Source organism: Anarhichas minor, unplaced genomic scaffold, assembly GCF_050575085.1.
Source record: "Anarhichas minor isolate MPS153535 unplaced genomic scaffold, ASM5057508v1 ptg000021l, whole genome shotgun sequence".
Classification (NCBI taxonomy): Eukaryota; Metazoa; Chordata; class Actinopteri; order Perciformes; family Anarhichadidae; genus Anarhichas; species Anarhichas minor.
The window spans coordinates 10,949,258-10,974,592 of NW_027466467.1; the positions used below are offsets into that span (position 1 = coordinate 10,949,258).

The 25,335-nt window shown below is 42.9% G+C and overlaps 1 protein-coding gene across 1 annotated transcript in view; it reads right to left on the reverse strand.

Moving 5' to 3' along the window:
- The window catches only part of ppfia4 (PTPRF interacting protein alpha 4), a 49,665-nt gene extending 27,262 nt beyond the window's left edge, over nt 1-22,403 (reverse strand). The window contains 1 exon segment of the mRNA XM_076096405.1: nt 22,146-22,403. Coding sequence (XP_075952520.1) covers nt 22,146-22,403 — 258 coding nt within the window.
- Nucleotides 22,404-25,335: the final 2,932 nt, after the last annotated feature.

Sequence of the window (25,335 nt, forward strand, 5' to 3'; positions counted from 1 at the left end):
CATGGACCATATTATTTTGTGATCATATTCCTATGTATATTCCTATTCATATATATCAATCAGTGACTGGTGTGGGCTTGCTTTGCTTTACAGATTTTGTCAAAGCGGGGTTGCTGGTTGGAGATAGCTACTCTCAGTTCATTCTCAATGTTCAACTTTGATCTGTATTTGGTCTTCATTGCAGCAACTGCAGAAAACCCTGTTTCATATAAATAGGATGTGGCAAAAGGCAACAGTATGCCCATAGCTCTTTGGCCTAGTAGTGGGTAGTCTTTCTCCACTCCAATCTTTATCTTTCTCTGTCGCTCCGTATCTTTCTCGCTCTGTGTCGCTGTGTGTCTCTCTCTCGTTCGCGCTCCCTCACTCTCTCTCTCCCTCGCTCGTTCGCGCTCTCTCGCTCGGGCGCGCGCTCGCTCTCTCGCTCGCGCGCGCTCGCTCTCGCTCTCGCTGGTTTTGCCACAGTCGGTCTGTGACATGAGCCGCTCTGGTGGCGTTGTTGGAACACAGTGCATGTCACGTCGGTTATTTTATATTGTTTTACCGGTGTATGTGTGCGTCTGTGTGTGTGGGTTGGTGATGAAGCCGCGACCCCCCTGTAGTACCACCGCGCCCCCCCTAGGGGTCGCGACCCCCACTTTGGGAACCACTGACTTAGAGTGAGATAAGACATAAGGCTAACAGGCTTCAGCCAGGCTAGCAGCTCTTTGAGGCTGTACTTTGGCACAGCCGGGAGATGAATGCTAACATTAGCGTGCTAATTTCCTCACAGTGGCAATGCTTATACGCTGATTTCACATGTTTGCCATCTTAGTTTAGCATTTTAGCTTACTAAGATTTGCTAATTAGCACAAAAAAACAAACTTCAACTGAAGATGATGTGAATGTTATTTATGTTGCTGGCACGTGTATTTGGTCATAAAACAAAGTATTGTATGATGTATCATTGTATGATGATGGTGCGAGATAAATAGTCAGGGGATCAACAAAGTTATTACAGGGATCACATTTAATGGCAATCCATCCAATAGTTATTGAGATATTTCTCTAAAAACCAAGAAAAGTCAGAAGAGTTTGTGGGCTTAATTCTTTGGTCCCTGAATGTTTGTACAAAATGTCATGGAAATTCTTCCAAAACATATTTCAGTCTGGACCAAAGTCGACCGACCGACTGACAGACGTGGATAAAAATGTCTCGAGCAAATAAAAGACTATCAAAATAGTTGCAGATCGACAGATTGATTAACTGACTAATTACTTCATATTTCTGTAAAAACGTGCAGAGGCAGTAGAGGTTTCTTAAGCCCTGTGGAGTGTCTGCAGAGCCTCCTGTCAGGCAGCGTCCAGTCCCAATAAGCTGCACAGTTTGTCTTCAGTGCTTTCTGCCAGAAATGGTTAACCCACGTTAACGTCAACCCAAAACATGATATTTTTCTAAACATAACCAAATCATTTCTTGACTAAACCTAAGGAGATTTCTTCCAGAAAACTCTTGAGGGCAAACTTCTCCCATGTGCTAATTAGCTCAACCAATAAGATGGGGAGGCTGAAAGGCAAAACCCAGGGCAAAAAAAAAGTCCACGACTTTGTTGCTGCTGCTGACAAAGCTGTGAGCGCGTTGTTCAAATTTAAGCGACCTAGATGAAGATATCTGCATTTCTATCAACTCAGAACTCGTCTCGATTATGCGGGACGAACAGAGACGAATAGATTTTAACTGTCAAACTGTAAAACTGACAAAACAGGGATGTTACTCCTTTGTATATACACACATTGATGTCCTCACTGTGGGAAGATGTATCCGTCCTTCTAGATCACCACTTTCCTCGTCACCTCTTTCTTTTGCTCCTCCTCCTCCTGCTCTCATTTTTTTCAGTCTCCTCTGTCACCTCCTCCCTTCTGCCCCTGTCTAAAGCACCTGTGTCAGCTCTGTCTCTCCCCCCCGCTGTCCTCATCACTCAGTCGGAGCGCACGGCTTACCCCTCTCCATCTCTCCGTCACCGCGTCCTCCTCAAGCTCCCGGTCAGCCCAGAGGGAAGCCTATTACTACCACAGTGCACACAAGCATCGCAAACAACAGGCACTGTTCGTATCCACGTTCAGAACAAACAGCCGCTACTACTCTGCTCTCTGTCTTTCCATATAAAGACTCAGATTTTCATAAATAAATATGTTAATCGTATTCTGCTTACTCAGAATAAAAAAAGATCAAGTCGACATAAAAACAATGCCTAACCCATTTATGGTACACGTGTACACAGTTTCAGTCAAGTCTGGCTGATAACATTAATATATACTGCTACTACACACTGTCTCATTCACTGAAAAACACACAAGCTAACACACGTATATACTCCAGAGACCACACAAACACACACACACACTTGGTCCGTCCCAGCTGCTCTGCTTTGCAGATGAAAGTGCATCACGGTTCTAGAGGAAAAGCAAGAGATGCAACAAACACAGCTGTATTAATATTAATCTTCATATTCAGAGTAAATATACTGCTCCGAGGGTACCTCTGGCATAATTTTCCATAATCTCTTCTCTTTCCAATCCTTCTTGTAGCTAAAAATGGCTGAGAGTAATGAGTAGCCGAGGTGTTATGTGTTTGTGTGTGTTTGTGGAGGTCAGGAACGCTGCTCTTGCCCTTCACAGAGTGCAAACTGCAGTGGCAGGATGTAACTCTACACCACTGAGAGAGAGAGAGAGAGAGAGAGAGAGAGAGTGTGTGTGTCTACAATAACTGTAACTGTAATGACAGAGGAACGACAAGCACCTCTCATGGTGGCTGAAAGTGAGGCGTCATACTGCTGTCCTGTCCTTCTCCCACAGCCTCTGTGGAAACACGTGGATGGAAACATGGAGAGTGGGACTGCATACAGAACCAGTATCTGAGTATAATTGTTCACTAATGCCAAATAAAGTGTCCATCGCTGACCTGGGTTAAAAGCTTACCAGGTTCTTGAAAAACAAGTGGTACAAAAATAAGTGTTTTATAGAATCATTGTTTACAAAGTATGTAAGCATGCTCTTACACGCACTCTGCGTCCCACATTGCATACTTATACTGCAGCTGCCCTTACAAAGTACCTACTGTTGCATGCAGTATTAATTGAATTGGGAGATACTTCTTCGTCATAACATTGCACCCTAAACATGCACCTTGACCTTCTGGCTCATATATCCGCTGCGGAGAGGATTTGGGGTGAGAATAGCCAGAGAAGCATCCTGGCTTGCAAACTGCAAAATGCGACAGAATGCAGTTGAACATCCTGGTACTGCATTTAACATACTATGTATTGGGACATACTAAATAGTATGGTTGCATGGGTAGTGGAATACACAGACATTGTAAGAGAGCGATAGCGGCAGATATAGCTGCAAGTTATAGTGCACTATACAAGATAAACAAAGAAGTCCCCCTATCTTCCTACTACATTTCATCACTCGTGAATTCTATCATGGGTTCCTTCTCATCTCAAATCCCCTTCCAGCCAGTGAAACCTATCAAACTGCTCATTCAACACCATAGCCTTTGGGGGTGTCAGTGTGTGACGGTGACAGGAGGAGAAAAGCAAGTGAGACAGACGAAGAAACGGAGAGAGAAGTATGAAGAATGTAGCACAAATTACTTTCCCTCACGCAGGTTCCTAAAATACCCTTTTCATAGCTGAGATACACACACATACACACACATACAAATAAAATGGACTGGCCCCATGTGGACTACAACAGTTACTTTCTACAGGGTCTGATGTTCATTCATGTACACATATTAAACCAATGTAGCAGGTGTTAAAATTGAGATCAGAGCTATCTTCTTAAGTAAGAGGTGTTAAAAAGTGATACTGCACATAGGCCAACATGCTTAAACAAACACACACACACACACACACGTTTCTACAATTACAATGTTGACATGGAATATAATGATATCGAAATCTTCTGCTCGAACTTAAATGCGTGTTAAAGGATAAATGAATGGCTGGGTGTTGGTTTTTTAGAGCTGTGGACAACAGGACACATACGACTCTACCACCATCTTAATAGCATGAACACACACACACACACACACACACACACACACACACACAGCTCTTTAAAAGTGATTTGCCTCTAATCTGGTCTATATGATGGCCATGGAATGAAGCATTGCTGCCTTGTGTGTGTGTGTATGTGTGTGTGTGCGTGTCGTGCACATCCATCGCAAGGCCCTGGATGATTTATTTATAAATGTGATTTTTCTTTCTGGAGCTCTCCTGCCTTGTAACTCAAGCTCACACGCTCAGTCACTCGCTCACACTCACACATACACAAACACACACACACACACACACACACACACACACACACACACACAGACACACACACAGTGGTCACTCTCAATCATACTTTGCTGTTACACTGATGTACAGTATTTACTCTACCAGTAAATGATTTTGTTTATTTAGGGATATGGGGATTTAAATCCTGTGTGTGTAATATGCACATGTTTGAGGGGAATGGAGGGGTCATTTATACATTGTGTTTATGCGAGCGTGTGTATGCGGTTACTGTAGCAGTCCCCTACTTTTCCACTGGTCTAATCCCTCACCAAGTACCATTCCCTCTCCTTATGACTCACACAATGGAAGCTCATTTTCACTGAAAATACAGAGGCTTTTTATGTCACAGAGCGTATGTGTGTGTGTGTGTTTGTGTTTTCTCATATTTTCCTCAATGCAGTAATAATAATCCTGAGCAGGGTCGTTCTGAATATGAAGTTAAATAATTGCTGTGTGCATTGTGGTGTCTGTACGTAGAACACTTCTCAAGGGCAGAATGGAGGAGAGCGGAGGAAATATTTATGTGCGCGGGTGTGGCACGGATTGCGTGAGTAACTTCTCTGCCACTTCTTTGCTCTTTGTGTAGGTGTGTGTGTGTGTGTGTGTGTGTGTGTGTGTGTGAAGTGAAACTAGTCACACTGAGTGACTGAGTGAGCTCATCTGTTCTGGGGGTCTATAAATATTGTAGATGCCATGTGCCTGCAGTAGACCTTCTCAGCAAGCTACTGTATGATGTCATCCTGGCACACCTCTAACCAACACACACACACACACAGCTGTGCTGCCAAGGCCTAATATCCATGGCAACGCTGGGGTGTGGTAGGTATAGGGATGCAGAGCCCACTGCTGTTTAATGAATCCAGTAGCTGAAACACAAACATCTTCAAACTTCTATTTTTCCTGTTGTTCCTTCCTTCGTCATATTTCTTCCCCTTTATCTGTTTCCCTATATTTCCTGTTAACTATCTTTCCTCCCTGTGTTGAATTTCTGTTTGCTTTGAGAATTATAACCTCGTTCCCCTGAAGTTCTTGTGGACAACGGGAAGATGAGAGAACGGTAGATGAAATCTGAAATCCATATCACGATTAATTGCAAACCATAATACAACGATACCAGAAAATAATTTATAATGTATTTTGACAATCTCAAATATGAAATTTTCTGGGCTGAGACAAAACAAGTCACCGTGGACGCTTGGAAACTAGGGAGGTCATTTTTCATTATCTTCCAGCATTTTATATCGTTTAAATGATTAATTGAGAAAATAATAAGCAAATTAATTGATGATAAATAATTCTTCTCCCGTGTAATACTATTTATATGAATCTATTTTTAAATACACCTGTGCATTAGCTTATCTGTCCTCACAGTTCACCTCTTAGTACTCTAATTGTACACATATTCAGTAGCTAGAAATCTTTTAGGCAGCTAAAATAGAAAATCAAAGAATAAGTCATGTATGCTCTGTTTATGGACATCCTCTCACTCGCTCTCTCCTTATTTTCTGTCTATCTTCACTATATCAATGAAGACAAAAAGGCCCCATAATGAGTAACAAATGATCTGTTTCAAATGCTCTCAGTCGTGTTGTTTCCTTTCTTGGCCATGCACTCATCATATTACGTGACATGATTGTGTTTCAGGCCAGAGATCAAATTGCTCTTGTTTCCTCTTAAAGCCGCATATTTTTGCCTTACTTACTAACTTTTCTTTCTATCATCTTTATTGAAGCAAAAGTGCCTGACTGGTTGTTTGTACTTGAGGTTAGCTGTGATTTGTTTTTGTACCTTTGGTACAACACCTTTAGTTGCATTGCAGGATTGCTCTACAAATGTAACTATTCCACTGCTCAGCCGTGGTGATGGGACATCGTAAACAGAGGATGAAACATGCAGTACATCCAGTACAGTTTAGTTACTACTTCCTGTTTGTTCTCTACTGGTCCATCACTGCTTTCATCATCCTGTCCCAGTGAACAGGGGATTCCTCCACGTAGTCCTTCAGCCAGACCCACTAACACACTGAGCTGCTCAGCTTTGGCAGGCGATCAGAAGCAGGTTAGAGCTTCACAGCCAAACGAATACACACACAGAAAGAAACAGCCTGAGCTTTAAAGTGTCAAATTGTCACTTTCATAGCTACTTGCGCCTGATATTATGATTTCAAGACTCATGCTGGCCAGGCTAAGATTATAAATCATATTAATCACATGTGATAAAACACATGCGCACAGCCATGAACACACACATATGGAGTTGCTGACAGTTGGTGTCCCATGGGACAGAAGGTGTCAGGAAGTCAACATCATCCCCTCCCTCTCCTTCCCCCCTGTTTCCATGGAGACTGAATTTGCAGGGCTTTGAGAGGTGAGGAGAGAAAAGTCTCACGAGAACATGCACAGTTTTAAAGGAGCGGCCAGGACTCTGAAATGTCTGCCATGTCACTTGCTTCTACCTCGCTGTGTTGCGGCTGATTGGCCAGTATGTTTGGTTGTGCCTGCGTGATTGATACTGTGCCCTTTTTAAATCGGCGGATTCACAAATCAAACAAAACACCACAACAAGACAAAAACGTGCAAACACCGGGAGCCCAGCACGACTCAACTTTGCAGTGGAACGTTACAGTGCAGTGCCTCTAAAAGGTTTTGCTCTCGTCAGCTCTGCTGCCTCTTTTCCAGGTCGTCAAATACTGACGTTTTGTCGCAGCCCTTGACGTCTGATACGGCACATGAACAAACACACACAAAGCATAATGTATATGGAGCCTGACTGGGCAACAGACAAGCAGAGATGTTGAGTAGGTAAAAGGACAGACAGAGGGATGCAGGATATCGATGAATATACAGTATACGTTGTGTGTAGATGTATGTGGGACTCATTGGCGGCGTGCCCTCAGGGTGAGGGGGAACACTGGAGGGACGAACATATATTCTGTTAGGTCAGCATTAAACAAGCGCCAACTGGAGTGTATTCCCACCGGACTGTTGTGTGTAGTCTTCAGGTTTGTGTGTGAACGTGTGTGTGTGTGTGTGTGTGTGTGTGTGTGTGTGTGATGACAATGATGCACCGCAGATATGAAATGTCATTTGTAACGGAAGGAAGGAAGGAAGGAAAAGTGATTTTGCAAATGACAGGAATAAATATAACCTGACGACGAATTTAGATGATCTTGCAGTTATAATAAATGCCCAGTATTTGTCATTGGAAGCAATGACGTCAGCTTGTACAGTTCTCGAAAAATAAGTTTTATAATGCTTAGATAATATCTTATTTTCATAATTTAAAAAGAAAAATATAATCTTGCTTGCAGAACATGTGAGAATTCCTCAAGGGTGTCAGTTCAAATGCTCTAAACTCTTTATTTATGCAGCTGTTTATGGAGGTTTGCCAGTCAAAAGCAAGTGCAGTTGTGCCATACAACTGTTAATCTGTAACTGGCTGTAAAGATGGCTGGCTTGTTAAAGGAGCATAATACGACATTCAGACCATTAATGTAGCAGCAAACAATTATTGTCTATTTAAAGATATAGTGGAGAAATGTCCCTCCCAGAGAGCAGAGAAGGAAGTCCCTCCCCGTCTGTGTGTGATGTAGTCAGACCTTCTCCTTGCTTTGTTGACATAGCCGGGGCCAGCTGCGCCTGCTCATCATATGGCGGTTACAGCTGATAACGCCGTCCAGACCGACAGCGTCGTCGTGAAACCGTAGCGCCCACCCTCCGGTTCCCCACCAGGTATAAACACTGTTAGCTCTGCCAGCGCGTCGCGTAGTTTATACTGTTGGCACACTTACCTACGAGCCACCGGCTCAGGTGTTTTCATGTTGAGAGCCATTGAGAGGCCCAATCTCGTATTATGCACCTTTAAAACCACAGAAATATTAAACCTCACTGATGGATCAAAACTGCACAGTGCCTCCATTAAACATATGCTTGATCACTTAATGATATCCATATTGCAACATCATCAAGGGCTCCATTAAATATAGTATCACTGTTACTGTGTATCTTGCTTTCTGCATTCTCTTATTATCACGTACCCTCGCTCTTCAATATGTTGACTTGTTTATGAGCAGGGAGGTCTATTACCGTAATTTTGCAACCATGGAAACAGTATAGAGTTACAAAACGGTAACGGACTACGGATGACTATAAGAAATATAAATATAAAGAAATATTAAACAAAAGTCTTGTGTGGCACCCCCCCCCCCCCCCCCCCCCCCCCATTACTCGACTCAAGTAAGCAGAGAGAAGAGAAGAGAAGAGAAAAGAAAAGAGGAGAAGAGAAGAGAAGAGAGGAGAGGAGAAGAGAAGAAAAAAGAGTAAAGGAGAAAAGAGAAGAGAGGAAGAAGAAGAAGAGGAGAAGAGAAGACATTGCTGACACAAGATGCTGACATGCCAGTACTGGCTGAGAGAACAAGATGTGGAGAGAGGAAACTCAGGATCAGATAGGAGACGGCAAAAATGAACAGATCGCAATGACAAAAAGATGTAACTGAAACTGGAGAGGCAGAGGATGGAGAGAAATATCGGAGGATGGCAGCGGAAGTGAAGAGGCGGGGGAGGGAGGAGAGATGGCCCTGTCTGATGCAAGCTGCGGAGCTTCTTATGACCTTTATGTAACTCAACTATAGGCACTTCCTCTCTGTCTCAGTCCATCGCTCATTCACAATTGTCTTGCCTCATTCCTTCTCTCATTTGCAAGAAGACACTTGCTTAATGGTGTCAAAATCAAAACAGCTTTCCACAGGGTCTTCAAGCAGCCTTCACTGAACTTGAGTAGAGGGGACGAGTGCAACTCCTCCACTCGTTACCACAAACAATGTCTGCCATTCAAACTCAATTAAATTCTTATGTTTCCCCTATGCTATTTTAAAAGGTGTTAGCTCACAGCTGTCACATCTGGAAAGCAAGAGTAAATGGCAAGTATTTCATTATTGTGCCAAGGTTATGCACGCAGTGCTGTTTGGCATCGTGAGACTGTTGTTATATTTATCTCCTGTAGACAACATGGAATATCAAACCGACATCCACTGATTTGCATTGTTGAAAATAGATAGCGCCAAACAACTGGGAAATGTTGTGGGATGATTTTTGTATTTAACAGAGTTATTTGAGCGTACAGAAGTCAAAGGTACTACTATTACTTTTAGATTCAGGGTCAATTTTGCATTACTCCAGTATACTGGAATTTTCTCCACCAATTTCAACAACGTCGTGCTGGCTACTTGGGTTCCGTAGTATTTAGAGCCACGCGACCATAACAAACCAACAGAAAATAGAGAGAGAATTCAGCATATTATTAAAAGAAAACTTTTAGACTCCTTCACCTCCCAACTGGTCAGGATCACTATTATCAGACACAGACATCTGAAGCAACACACTTTGTATATTTGTCACATAATTGATAAAAGCACAACAGTCTTTTACATGCATACACTTAAGTGTTTGCACTTTCCTGTGCACCTGCATTTAATAAAGCACCAACTTAGAGCCCCATTAGGATCTGAGAGCTTTCTAAAAAGCTCAGACCCATTTTTACAAGCAAGAAAATGATACCACATTCATTTTAAGAGCTTTCTAATGGCAGCTTGAAAAACATATTAGGAAAAGTCCACCACGTAGATTCCACGTTATAAAATGAGCCAAACTAACTGCAATTCCAAATTGAACAACAATAATTGTTCCAGTAGTAGAGGAACACTGAATATACCACTACCACAAACTGTACTGAAATTATTGAAGCTTGTGAGCGGATACAAATGTTCTCTACATGTAAGGGTGGCCATGCCATTGCTGGCACTGTTTGTCTTACAAGAACTGCCAAAAAAGCACTGTGTTGTACTTTACAAAATTAAAGTAAACTAGAAAGAAGTCCTGACTGAACTAATGTGCTGTATGTAATAGCAAACAGAGCTCAGGCTTAAGTCAAACTGAATGCTGCTGACTACAGGTGTTCAATTATCCAGATCTAGGTCATTTCCAATTACATATACTGCAGGCCTTTCCAATTATGTAGTCAAGCATTTCTCAGTGCATTTATATTGTTTGTTACTGTTATAGTATCTAAAACGAGTGCACTGCTTGAGATTCAAACCAAATTCGAGGGGTTCCAAAACATCCAAGGGGCATGTGATGTCACTGACACGGAGCTTGTGTGTTTAAAGTCTAATTGTGTGTGTGTGCACGAGAGTGGAGTGGGTGAGAGTCAGCATGAGTAAATGAAAGGGCTATTAGAGTGTGGAATTGAGGGCAAGAAGAGACGGTGCGGGGCATACGGCAACAGACAGAGAGAGAGAGAGAGTGAGAGAGAGAGAGAGAGAGAGAGAGAGAAAAGCAGCTAAGTGTGAATGATGTTCTTCTTGCACTGGGGCAGGATAGTCACAGCCCCCATTATTCTAATGGGGCACCACAATGCTTACTGACCTTCATCATCGACAGACTGAGCTGGCCACGGAGATGACAGTGACTTTGTGCATATCAGTTATTCATACAATTACAATATGTGGTAAGCGGTTCAGGCTATTACCATTGTAATGAGATGAACTACATGGACTTAACAATGCAATCACACAACAAATGTTTCCTTGGTACCAGTGAAACAGTGCAATAATAAGACACACACACACACACACACAACACACGCACATACACGTACATGCACATATAAGCATAGCCTCATGTAAACATAGTGGTCTCAGGCTACGATGAAGATGTGACGACCTCCTGGTTTATTGAGCTGATTTAGATTAATTCAATGCACACACGCAATTGCTACAGGCCATATACACACATACACTTCCACTTCCAAGTTAATGAACCTAAACAGCATGTTGAGCTTTTATTCATCAAGCTCACAACAAGAGACTGAAATCAATCACAAGCTGCAAAATATACGTATATAAATATATATAAAAAATGTATATCATTTAAGAATGTTTGTGCCCTATAGTCTCATATCCCAGCGGCTGTGCTCCCACCTCATGCAGTAAGAGCAAAGCTGTAAGTACAGTCAACTAGCCGAGAGATATGAAGCATTATCTGACAGAACGATAGCTAACTAATAGACCTCTCAGCACACGGGCTTAAAGCCATCAGCAGTGATAAGACATAGAGCGAGGGAGCGCAAGAGCTGGAGAGTCATTGAGACTGAGGGAGAGACGAAAGGGAAGACAGCAAGACTTTGAAGAGAGGGAACACATCAGTGTCTCTGTAATCTCAATATGGATATTGAGTCTTCACTGAGTTAACGCAAGTGTATTCATAAAGTAATTTTAAACAACAGTTTATTGTGCTTTGCAGGTAAACAAGGAGACACAAAAATGAATTCATCAAAAGATGATGAACAAAAAGCTGCAGAACAACTTCAGCACAAAGACGCAGGGATGGAGCTGGATGGAGTTGGTGTCTGCACCCACACGTCTGTGAATGGAGCTGGAAGTAAATGAATAACAGACTGCCGCTGAGAACTGTTGTAGGTGGTGCTGAATAAACGGATCGTGATTTAATACAGAGACAAGACGATCTGAGAGCTTTCTGTGGATGTACGTGCGCTGGAAATATCTTATTAGTTTCTCCAGTATGTACTTAGTGAAGTCTGCCTCAGATAGGGTCTAGAAGTGTAAGGTTGGTGCATGTCTTCATGTATTCATCAAAGCCTATCCTCAGAATACTGCGTATTTTGGTGTCTGGCCAGCCATGATAGCGCTCTCAGCTGGCTAACATCTTATTCACATCTCCACATACATCTTTCTCTGCGAGACACATCCGAGAGTGTTCTGTATGTGATCCTGCACATGTGTGTGTGTGGCTGTGTGTGTGGGACGTATCAGCCCAATTCGACACACGCACACACACACATGCACACACACAGTACCAGTAAGTGCTGACTCTTTGTGGGCAATTCATCACTTGAACCATTTTCTTATGCAAGAAATCAATACCTCTAGCGTCTGTTTACCAGGAGTAACTAATTGAGAATTATACGAGGCAATGATCATATTCTATGTTTTACAGCCTGGGTCCCTTTTTTAAAGTGTCTGCCATGAAATCTATCACTTAGATGAACATTTTACGCAAATGTGCACTCCCTGCATTGAAAGCAACGGTGATTCGACAGAAGAAGAAGAAGAAGGAGACAAGAATGACAATCAAGTTTAAACCGCACAACTAGACCAAAATGAAAACATAAGTGAACAAGAAGTATTACCCAAACTTCATTGCATTGCAGAGTTACTTCCTGGTTCCCAGCACTTTGGGTATGTTGACTCCTCTTTGCACCTCTAAATAAGTGGTTTAGATAATGTGCTATTGATGCACTCATCAATACTTTTATATTAACAATGGATCAAATGACTATGTGTAATATAAACTGTGTCCAATGGTGCCAGTGCCACAGATAATTATCATGAGACTGCAGTTCCCCTCAGCTCTACATAGCATTTTAGCAAATTAAAGGGATAGTTCCGGTGTTTTGAAGGGGGTTGTATGAGCTACTTATCCATAGTCAGTATAACAGCTATAGTAGATGGCCGTCGACACTTCACCAGTTTGGAGAAACAGACAGGTACCGACCGACACAGGAGCAAAGTAATGTACTGCTGTGGACGAGTCAGCAGCAAAATGTATTTTAGCACCTAAAAGAAGGACCCATCTAAATAAATATCAGTTTAAGTGTAAGCTATATTTAGAATATTTGAAACTGAGCTTTTCTGTTTTTGTCAATGGAGTCTCTTAGAAAGGGCCATCTAAAGGCAAGATAAGATATAAGATACAAGACACTTCCAAACACCCAAACTATCCTTTTTATTGCTAATGTTGCTTCAAATCTGCTAGGTGTGTAAATAAGCAACTGTCTGCTAAACACTTCAGACACATCAACTGTGATAACTTGTCAATGTGTTAACACTTGACCATAAAATCAGTTAATGCAAATTACTTGGTGAAATTAATCTTCTCACGATTCTATGAATAGTGACACTGGTACCTGTGTCTAATGGTTAGCTGGTGAGTAAAATTATTTTATAACAAATTGAAATGAAATAATGAGCCAATTCATGAAGAAATCTAGCTCAGGCTTTATTTTTTTTTAATATAATTGGTAGTAGTCTGAGATTAATTTGTAATAAAACATATTGCTGAACACTACTCCTATTTCCATATCGCCTACATGTTTGTTGCTTAATTATGCCAGTTAATAAAGGCTACTCGTGTAGAAAAATATCAGTAATATCAAAAGTAATTTATATGGGTAAATGTCGCTCACAGATGCTTATTTATGATCCACATCCTGGAACCAATTCAACACAAATGATTAAACAAAGAGCATAAAAGCATAATTTGTTCCGCAGCTTATTCACATAACGTGCATATGCCCATAGAGAAATATATGCTTCACAGGAGCCATTAGCTATATACAGCAATATGTGTCCTACCACTGTGTCCTTCTCCCAAATCCTGCATTTCACTTGCACCGCCACACTCTCTCAAATGTGTGTGTGTCTGTTATTGACAGTCAGCAGTGGGGGGTATGTGCTATGTTGTGAGATTCTGACAAGCTGTATTTCATGGAGCAGATGAAGCATTTTGAAGTTCTTTAAATCCCTTTAAGGGTCCAGCCGGGGACTTAGCTTCTGATGCCTGCCGCCTGTGCTGCAGCTGCTTAAGTCTCTTGCTGGGAAAAACTGGGGTCTAGAAGACGTCGCCCTTACTACTGTGTGTCTTTGCACATGTGGGGGTGAGTACAATTTCAGAGTGTATGCCCTTGAAGTTCATAACCTTGGGCATTGAGACCGTGCCACACTTTCCTGAGACAGACACAGTCTGACTTCCACACTTCCACAACAAAACTGCAGTCCAATATCCACACCCCCTACCGCCCACCGACGCCTTATCTTCCATTCTTAGGGAGTTGCAGGAGGGAAAGCGAGCTGACAGAGTTCCAATAGGTTAGTTGTTAGACATGGCAGGGCCGCTGTGGGCTTAACTGCTGGCTTGAAAACTTCATCTCACATCCCCTTGCTGCTCCTCCTCCTCCACCTCTTTCTCATTCTGTCCTTTCCTGCCTCCCTCCTTCATTACTCTCGCCATCCCCTCTGGTGGTCCTGCAACTCCAATCACTCTGCTATTATTACCAGGGAGAGGGAACTCACACACACACACACACACACGCATACAGTGACTGTTCATTCTATCCATTACCAGAGCATGTCCCTCACTACTGGGGACCGTCAGGTACGCTTGATTCTGCGTCTTCTTTTCCTGACTTACTCTCATTTTGTATCACTTTGCTAAATCTTACTCTCCACATCTATCTCTCTTTCCCACTCCTCCTTCCCTCACTCTTCCTTCTCCCGGGTAGCCAGGGGGACAAATTGGCGCCCGGCTGAGCTAAATGTGCCTGGTGCTGAGAGCCAGATGGTACTGGCAGAGGGATGGAGGGAGCGAAGGATGGATGCCACTGAGAGACGAAGCGCAGAAGCCATGGTGTGGCAGGGCAGCGTGGGGGAGCTAGCTTTGTACACTAATAATCTATTAGTGCTCAGGGGCCTGAAAGCTGTGCATAAGCTCTTGCCAGGAGCCGGTCTGACCACGTCAGAGCGTTTGGGTGTGCTTGAATCGAGACTGGACAACACACTCAGGAAGAAGAGAAGTGAACTGCTGAGGAGTGGATGAAAAGAGACCGACAGATGATGTAAAAATGTCGTGATGCAGCAGGAGGGGAAGAGAGGATAAGAAAGAGACAGAGAGAGAGGTGTGATGTCAGTCTGCTGCTGGGAGGTAGTAGACACCTTGTTAATTAGATTCACTTCTCACTTCTTCCTCTATCTCTCTCTCTCTCTCTCGCAAAATGTTGGGTCTGCCCATCGTTATGGGCAGAAGGTGTCTGACTCGTCCATCAAAACTGAATGTTAAACAAGAGATTAGAGCATAATAAAGTAAAGTGCCGACATCTGGGAATGTGGCAAAATTGCCAATCCCCAATTTAGCTAATCTGAGAGAGAAAACAAAAGCGAAGGGCAAAAATTCAAACTGTCCATCACTGTCCATCCATCACAGCTCATGACGTCCGTAGTTGTACGCCCACATAGTTTTCCTGTCATATGAGGGATGATTACAAACATTTCAGATCTGCTACATTACCTACAACTGAAGTGATGAAGATAACCTTTCACTTCAAATAGTGAAATACTGGGATTTTCCTTTGTTGCATGTCTTCTCCCCTCTCTCTCTCTCTCTCTCTCTCTCTCTCTCTCTCTCTCTCTCTCTCTCTCTGACTCTCTCTCACTGAATGCCTCTCTTTTCTTACAGGGTTTCTTGGTGACATTCAGCTGCTCACTTCATGCTCCACTTTCCTCAACATCAACCCAAATTCCAGTATTTGGTGCTTACATAACACGTAGCACAAGATTTGGACTTCAGCAGCAGACCAATGAGATGTGGTAATGTTTCCACTGACTTTGCCCACCCTCCTCAATATTCTCCTATCATGGTGCACGAAGCTGGCTCAGCCATCCATGCAGAAGCAACACTAGCCGTGGGCATGCTCGCTCACACACACAAACACACACGCACATACTCGACACGACATGTAGACGCATGCTGACATTCAAGAAAACCCAGGCAGTGCGTGTGTGTGTGTTATTGTGTATTTGTGGATGGATGTGGATATGAGGAAGAGTGTTTGGGCCATGCTGAATGTGTGTGTGTTATGATAAGCTCAGGCCACCTCTAAACACAGTGCAGGGGGACCTTGGAGCTCTTCCTCCTTCCTCTGAAGTGTGGTATATTAGCTTTGACGTGCACCCCCTCTCACACTGTACCTGTAAGCACAACACACCTCTAGTACAGTTACTGTGATGGCTGAGTACCAAGCTTGCAAGGCTCACTTCTGCTGGCCCCGGTTCAAGTAGGGTGAAATATACCCTGCTCTCTATTGGCCGAGCTAACCATAAGCCCATATATTAATTCATTGCAAAAGTGGGGTTGATTAAGGTCCATGATAAGGTCCTTTCTTTGTCTTTCATTGCACTGATTTAACCTGAGGGTGCACATCTGCTTAGGCTGATATCTTCATAATGTCTTCATTTCTGAAAGTTGAATTTACTTTTGCAAACATTGGTGATTGTTGACTTAGGCTGACAACTTTCTATTCATCATTACCTCATTTCAGGTTCTTCTTCGACAGAATTGCAACAATTCCTCTCAACATATCACACCACATCATATTATGTGCTCAACCAAATCTGCATTGAGACCAAATGACGAGATAACTGATGCCAGACTGTTATGTTTCCAGAGATTTAAACAGTGAGCAATTTGTGTAACCTTCCCTCCCACTCTAGCCTGTGTTGTGCTGTGGGCTAAGGTCAGCTGCAGGAGTAGGAGAGGACAAGAACTATCGGAGGGACCAGATAATGGACTACTGGGTTATTGATGAGTTAGATAAACAGAGAGTGTGTGAAAGAAAGAGAAAGAGCTAGAAAGAGAGAGAGGTTAGAAATAAGAAATAGACAACAATTTAGGGAGGAATGAAGAGAAAACATCAACAAGGACAACTAGTGTCACATCTAGACCTGAGACAAAAAGAAAGATGGAAAGAGAGAGAGGCTCACACATGTAAACACAGCGGTATATGTTTAGGGCTGCATGATGTATCATTTCAGCATCGACGTTGCGATGTGCGCGCATGCACAATTGTCACATCGCAGGACGTCCTACAACTATTTTTGCTGCGTTATACAAAAGGAAAACTTGCACGGCAGGGTTTCCACCAGTGTTTTACAACCCCAGTGGCCCGCCGGGTAGTGTGTGCATCAGTGAGTGTGCGGCAGAGAGAGAGAGCGAGCGTGTTTGCAACAATTGTGCAGTAAGCAGTAACGTTATAGCTGTGAACGTAGCAGTGCAGTGTGTGTACAGTTTTAGGCTATACGACGGTGAATAAATACCACAACTCCTCAAGACCCAAGCTCCCCTGTCTTGCTTGCCACCTGCTGATTAAAGTGAAGTGGGTTCGCTCCGAAGTTAGCGACGACTTCGGCCTATAGGCTCAATTAAAGTAGGCTGATATTAAGGTGGACCAGGTATTCTCATTTTAGTGACAAGTCGCTGCTCCGTTGCATCTGTAATATCTCTTGGACCCTCTCTAGGCACCACTCTCCTTAATTCACAGACGAGCCACCTTATTTTAGGGTAAGTGACATATTAATACCATGACATGTTAGATCATTGACTTTAGTCTGGATTGATGAGAGAATAATATATGAAGACAACGATGTCATGGTGAGTTAACCAGTGTATTATTCTAGTTGAAAACAATTGTAGCTATAGCTATAAAGTTAAAGACATGATGGTTCACATCAAGAAAATTCTTCAGAGTAAAAGTCATTTTCCAGTTTTTTTTATAGCTATTTTAATTTTCTATGCAGATGGACTCAAAAATCATCCCAATAATTTTAGAAAGATGAATTATTTCCAAATAAAGCTATTCAAGTCATCTGGTGAAAATTCCTGTATCTTTTCTTTATATCGTATTTGTCGTAGAAAGATGTATTGCCATGTCATTTTTTTCCTATATCGTGCAGCCCTGAATACCTGACATGTACTTCTTCATAGAGGCTTAGTGAATGTAGACCCATGTTCACAATCTGTGTGTGTGTGTTAATTTGTGTTCATGTGTCTGTACAAGAGTCAAAGGACAGGTCAGTAGTATGTGAGGTCAAGTAAACAACACAACATGCAAAAGGTTGTGTGTGCGTGGTGTGTATGTTTAAATGTGTTTCAGTGTGGACTAAGGGGTTAGAATTCAGAACAACAGAGAGTTGTTGTTTTGGAAAGGAGGTGATGTGTGTGCGTGTGTGTGTGTGTGTGTGTGTGTGTGTGTGTCTTTCTCTCTGTGTGCTTGTATGCTGGCAAAAACAGCCAGTGTTGTCTCTGATCACAACACACACTCACACACCCATCAAACCCAACATGAAACTCACATCCCACCATGAGGGCTATGGTGTCATCTCACAGAAATCATTTCTCAGATTTTGGAAAGCTCACTTCAGAGCCACAAACAATAGTTTTAAAACTAAATTGGTGGGGTTTCCTTGAAGGAATAGTTTTATATTTGATCTCTTTTTTGCCAAGAGTTGGATAAGACTAATCAAAACCAATCTTATGTCTGAATGTGAAATATATATATATAATATAATGACTTACCTAGCTTAGCATAAAGACTGGAAGCAGAGGGAAACAGCTAACAACTCTTAAGTCATTAACACGTTGTAAAATGGCAACGTCGTCCCATTTTTACGATGCTGCTGAGGCAAATTTGAGCACAGATTTGTTTAATCTGTACCCCAAAAGACGTGAACATTTTTTAATTTGTGCTTTTAAGGGAAATTCTGTGCTCTAAGCAACCAGCGGGAAGCTAAGCTGTTATTCATCGAAAATAGCTATAATAATTATAATAATAAAAATAGTGATCAATAGCTATATGACTTCGTCATATTTACATTTCTCTTTCTGTATGGATTAAACTAAAGACACACAGAGCCATGCTAGATGTTTCCCATCTGCTTCCATTCCTTATGCTAAAGGAGCTAATAACCTCCTGGCTCATGACACAGACCTGAGAGTGGTATCAACCTTCTCATCTAACACACGGCAAAAACCCAAATAAGCACATTTCCCAAAATGTTGAACTATTATTTAATTTTTAAAATCTGCCTTTGTTATAATATTATACACTTAATAATAGAAAATAGTTGTAATATAGGAATATATGACCCAGAAATGCCGATGTTGTTTGACACACAGTGTTCACCCACTGTCTGCTCTCTCTCTGCTTTGCACACACACACACACACACACACACACACACACACACACACACACACACACACACACACACACACACACACACACACACACTCACACACACACACACACACTCGCCTTACAACACATTCTACTTGACAGTGTCGGAACAGTTTTTCTCACACAGAAGAGGAACAGGCACTGTGTGTGTGTGTGTGTGTGTGTGCGTATACGGCACAATCATGTGTGTGCATGCAAGCATGCGTGCCTGAGTCTCAGTGTGTGTTTAAAACCTAATTTGTCTTTGAGCAAACTCATCTCTGAGGGCTGAATTAGAAGCATTTTGCACTGTAATGGGCTGACATGTTAATCTGAAACTCTATTCTCTGTAGCTAATGAACATATCCATCCTAGTCTCTCGGTGTGTGTGCGTGTGTGTCTGTGGTAAAATGGCAACGTCGTCCCATTTTTACGATGCTGCTGAGGCAAATTTGAGCACTGATGCCAAGGTGATGTGGGTTTATGTATTTTTAACAATGACGACATTGAAGAGCATTGCATTTTGAATCACTAACACAGTTTGTTTGTACGTTTGTTTGTTTGTGTGTGTGTGTGTGTGTGTGTGTGTGTGCGCGTGTGTGTGTGTGGTTGTATATGTACGTATATGTGGAGGAAAGACATAGATCTGACAGTTCTAGGTCGGACCAGTCCCATGGATTCAGGAGACCTACAGAAGACATAACAAAAACAGAAATACACACACACACACACACACACACACACGCGCACACACACACACACACACACACACACCTTGTAGGTGAAGATGACAAATGTTTGTAGGCAAACGGAAGGAGAAGGGTGGTTGGATTTGGGCAAAAAAGGCTGCCTTGCCGTGCCAACACTCATACATCAGTCTACACCTTGGGAGCAGAGAGAACTGAATGAACACATAGAGAGAAATACATCTCGCATAGTCGTCAACACACATGTCGACAGACTGACTGGAGGGCTACACAACAAAGGCGGCAAGAGCAAAGGGATAGCTGTGATGTTGCATTGTAGTCAAGGGCATAAACACACCAACTACTGTGTGTTGAGCGCAGCCGCGAATCAGCCTAATTACCGCTGACACATATAGGATGGTGGGGTCAGCAGCATCGCCAACTGCTACAACATGGCTCTAATGCATTCATCACACCAAAACTTGAGATACCAGATACAGTATGTCATTCTTTTCCACACTTCCCTCTCATCGTGAGAAGATGCAGGCTGCAATTTCCAATGATGCATCAAGGCCAGACTATCCTCATATTTCTTCAGTTGAGCAGACAAAAACTAGAGTAGAAATCAATTGCAAATGAGAATTTCTCATTTCTCTGGATTGCTTCACCCACTGTCCGTTGCATCATCTCTCTGCTGTGTCAAGCTGTGGAAATGACCACTGCTGTGTATGGTGCACGAGTGTGTGTAATGTTTTGAGAGAGAGAGAGAGAGTGTGTGAGAGAGAGAGAGCAGGAAACAGTTTATGCATGTACGCGCCAGTCATAATGTCTGCATAATGTCCCTGAGGTCTATGACTGTATAACTAATACCTGTATTATTGCTAGAATAAAACATTACGCTGAACCAAGCAGGATTAGAAAACAAGCATGACAGCCTCTTCCCACTCTCTCCTCTATCGCCCTCTCTCTTTCTCTCTCTGACACACATACACACATTCACACACACACACACACACACACACACACACACACACACACACACACACACACACACACACACACACACACATAAATAGACATGTATGCATGTGTGGAGGCAAGCAGCTCAGGGCCATGTACACTAGCAAGCGGCCATGTTTCTTTCACAAGAGGCTGCAGTGAGGCTGTCATCGTCAGCATGGTTCTCTCCCTCGCTCTCTCTCACACACACACACACACGCACACACATACCCACACACCGTACTGTGACATCATGCCACGCATTTAGACCAGAGGGTCAGAGGGTAACGCAGCTTTATGTGCTGAGGCTTCATTGTCGTCATGCTCAGTGATTGCACCAGCCCTTATTCAGCTCTCTTTTTCTCAAATACACACACTTGCACGCACACACATGGGTGATAAACGTCAAAGATATCCCAGTTTACCATCAGCACCTTTCACTCACATTACTACTGACAGGCAGCTCACCGCATACAGAGGTGAGGCTGTTTCAATCCAGATGATGATAGGTGGGCCCTGCCCTCTTCTCTGACCAGCAAGGCTCTCGACAACTGGCTGAGACCTCCACAGTCTGAGCCAGCATTCTTCCTTGTGTGAGTAAAAACCCTCCATCCACCTCTGATCCATCTTTCAACCTACTACATTACCTCTCTACCCACTAGACATTTAGATCCTCCTTTTTGGCACACTGCCACTTAAAAGCTTCTGAAGTGGCATGTGCCATCATCCTCACAGCTATTCTTATGAGGATTTCTTAACAGGAGTATACCTCGAGAACAGTCGTATTCAACTTCCTCAGGTCTAGCTCTATAGCGGTGGGACCAAAGGCACTTTTTTCAAGGAATAGTTTAATTTCATCAGTACCACCATGGCCGCATTAACCTGCTAATTAGCCTCGAGGCAAAATAAGATGCTTAGCCCCTATTAGCCTCCCACTTTCTGAGCAATCCGTATGTATTTTGTGTGCTATAACATTACCTGGCTGGTATAGGCAACAGTTAAGCACAATACTGAAATAAGCAAGGTCTTAATATTAGATTTTGACACAGATCAGGTAAAGCAGGGTCCACCTTGATGCCATTTTAAGGCCATTTGGTGCATATTCCCAATCAAGTGTTCAGTTGCATTAGCACAAAACAGTGGAGCTTTGCTAGTTGGAGGTTTCAAGATCACCACTGACCGGCCCACAGTGTAGACATGTGTCCATTCAACACCACCTTTGTACCTTGCGGTTGTTGCTGTCTTGTGCAAAATGTAATCCGTCTCACCCCACACCACAGCCCGACCCTCCTCACCTGAGGCAGCGTGGCGTTGATCTGCCGCTGGAGCACGTCCCTCTCGTGCAGCGCCCCCTGCAGCTTAGTCTGAGACTGAATGAGGGTCTCCTGGGTCTCCCTCAGGGACTCCAGGAGCTTGTCCCTCTCGTCCAGCATGTTGACCATCAGCTGCTCGAAGTTGGCCTCCTGGTCCGAGCCGTTCGGGACGCCGCTGGTGCCTCTGGGAGGACCAGCCGAGTCTCCCTCGTTAATGGTCGGCATCACCTCGCACATCATCTTCCCAGCTCTGTGGTCTGGGCAACGCTATAGGACAGTGTCGCTGTCGGGATTACAAATGTGATATATGTGGGTTATAAACCTGATAAACAGATTTACAGTAACTGAGAATAGGGCCTTTTAACGCCCCGTAGCAACGGACCACCAATGCAATCGTAGATGCGCGTCTTACTCTCTTTGCATTACATTCCTCGTGCATCAAACGTGCATCCTTACATCGCCTTACCTAATCAGAGTGATTGAAACGATGAGATGATGGTTGACCTTTCATCCATATTAAGCGGCGTTTTTTCACCCCGTGAGCAGATCCGCCCTGCCCGGCGCGCCATGCACTCACATGTAGAAATCCCGGCGTGATTTGATTGACAGCTCAGAGATAGACGGGTACGTTTGGATGGGTGGTGCCCGCGAGCACGACGGAGATCATAGCATATTGGCAGAAAAATGTAAGAAAAAAAAAAAAGAAGGAAAAATATCCGAGAGGAAACGTTTAATCTGCGTCCTTAGACTTGGGGACAGTGAGAGCGAGTCTTATCTGCATCCGCCTTCTCCGCTTCCATCTCTCCACACACCGCCACCGAAACGACGCTCACTCCTCCCACACATAGACACACACATTTACTCAGCCACACACACACACACACACACACACACACACACACACACACAGACACAGGGGAATCTGCAGTTGTCACCACTAAGCTACAGCTCTGGAAATAAGGGACCAACTCCCAGCGTTTAACCTATAGGGCGAAGCGTTTGGCACCACATGCGCGTGCAAAACGGAGGACTGCAGTACGGTCACTAATGTCACAGCATAATTTCTAAACTCTGTACTGGTATCATGCTTCTGCAGTTTTCACAGACTTCACCCTTAACTGGTAAAATGTAATTAACTTTTCACATCAGCACCACTAAGCGCGTTCACGACACAACAGCTACTGAGACACGATGCGCGTTCTCGCAGCATCAGTTTAACCAAGCCACAGAGGCAGGCTGTGCACTAAGAGTGAGCAGCGCACCCTGCAGGATCTAAAACGAAGTCTAAGATTATACATATTAACAGGCGTCTCCTTGCACTGTTTTGGCTGTGCCTTGCCCTGAGTGACTAACAATGAGTCTCACTAAATTGTTGGGTTGCCATCCATTCCACAGCACCTGAAGGCTAGGCCTACAGCAACCATACACTGCCAGTGGTCAAGCGCTACCTCTTTGTTGTTGTTTATGTTGCAGTGTTTAGGACTTTGTCTTCTTTGCAGTAATGTAATTGCTCGCAGACATCCTCATCAGAACCGTTTATTGCCAAGTATGTTGCACCCACAAGGAATTTAACTTGGTGAATGGTGCATAATAATAAACAATGAACAACACAGTGCAATAATCGAATCATTTAAAAATAGAAAAATATTAAAATTTACAATAGAATATGGTAAACAAGCAAACAGATAACAGTACGTTAAAACAAGTATATTATAAAAGTGGCAAGTGTATTTAATATAGAAACATAGAAAGGATGTGCAACGGTGTGTAACAGTAGGAAATTGTCCTGAGGATGTAAGAGTCAGAGTCAGTGGGGGGTCCTGGCTTTGTCAATGAACCCAACTGCAGACGGGAAGAAACTGTTCTTGTGGGGTGAGGCCTTGGTCCTGATGGACCGCAGCCTCCTGCCAGAGGGAAGGGACTCAAACAGTCTCTGTCCAGGGTGAGAGGTGTTGGCTACAATCTTTCTTGCCCGCTTCAAGGTCCTGGAAGCGAACAAGTCTTGGAGGGACGGCAGATTGCAGCCAATCACTCTCTCAGCAGAGCGAATGCTGCGCTGCAGTCTGCCCTTGTCCTTGGCTGTGGATGCAGTGTAGCAGACGCTGATGGAGGAGCAGAGGATGGACTCAATGATGGCAGTGTAGAAGTGCACCATCATTGTCTTTGTCAGGTTGAACTTCTTTAGCTGCCTCAGGAAGTACATCCTCCGCTGAGCCTTCTTGGTGATGGAGCTGATATTAAGGTCCCACTTGAGGTTGTGGGTTATGGTGGAGCCCAGGAAGCAGAAGGATTTCACAGCGTAGACGGGGGAGTCACACTGGGAGATAGGGGCAGGCAGGGCTGCATGCACATGTTGCTCTTTTTTTAATCCAATGAGTGAACTGTCTGATAATGTAAATAAAATACATATACTGAGCTATATCTTCCTTTAAGATTGTTTTTTGACTCAGCATATTTGAATAATTGTGTTGCACTTTAAATGGTAAAAAGGGCAAGGCAAGTTTATTTGTATAGCACATTTCAACAACAAGGCAATTCAAAGTGCTTCACATAAAACCACTAAAAACATCAAAACATAAGGCAAAAGAAAAGGAGATTTAAAAACAATTAAGAACATTGATTGAAACATTAAAAACAGTCCACAATTCCACATGACCACTATGATCGGATTTGTACTTAAATACTGCTCTGACAAAATTCTGCAGGGGTTTGGCTGCTGTGAAGTGTGAAGTGGATGTCATTATTAGGGTAAAAATTCAATCAATTAAAAAAAATACGTAAAGTTCATTTGTCATGGAAAGATAAAAGAAATAATTTGCCAACCGAAGACAAATTAAATTAAACAAGAGCTTGTTGGAAGAAGTGTTTCACCATCCGATAATTATTTTCTGATTATGAAAGAGGTCTGAACCCATAAAATATTGCACATCATTAGTTTCTTCAATTATGCATTCATTTTCTCATATGTGCCAATATAGATGATGTAATTTAAAATGAATTTTTCTATCAATTTATATTACCTTTTTAATATGAGTAAATAAGGATTATTCATGTATTCACATACTCAGTGGCAGATGATCACAACTTGAGTTTAAAAGTCTCCACTCAATTGTATTTCACCTTTTAAGTTTAGATAGAAGCTTTAAAGATTAGGCTAAACATCATTAATATA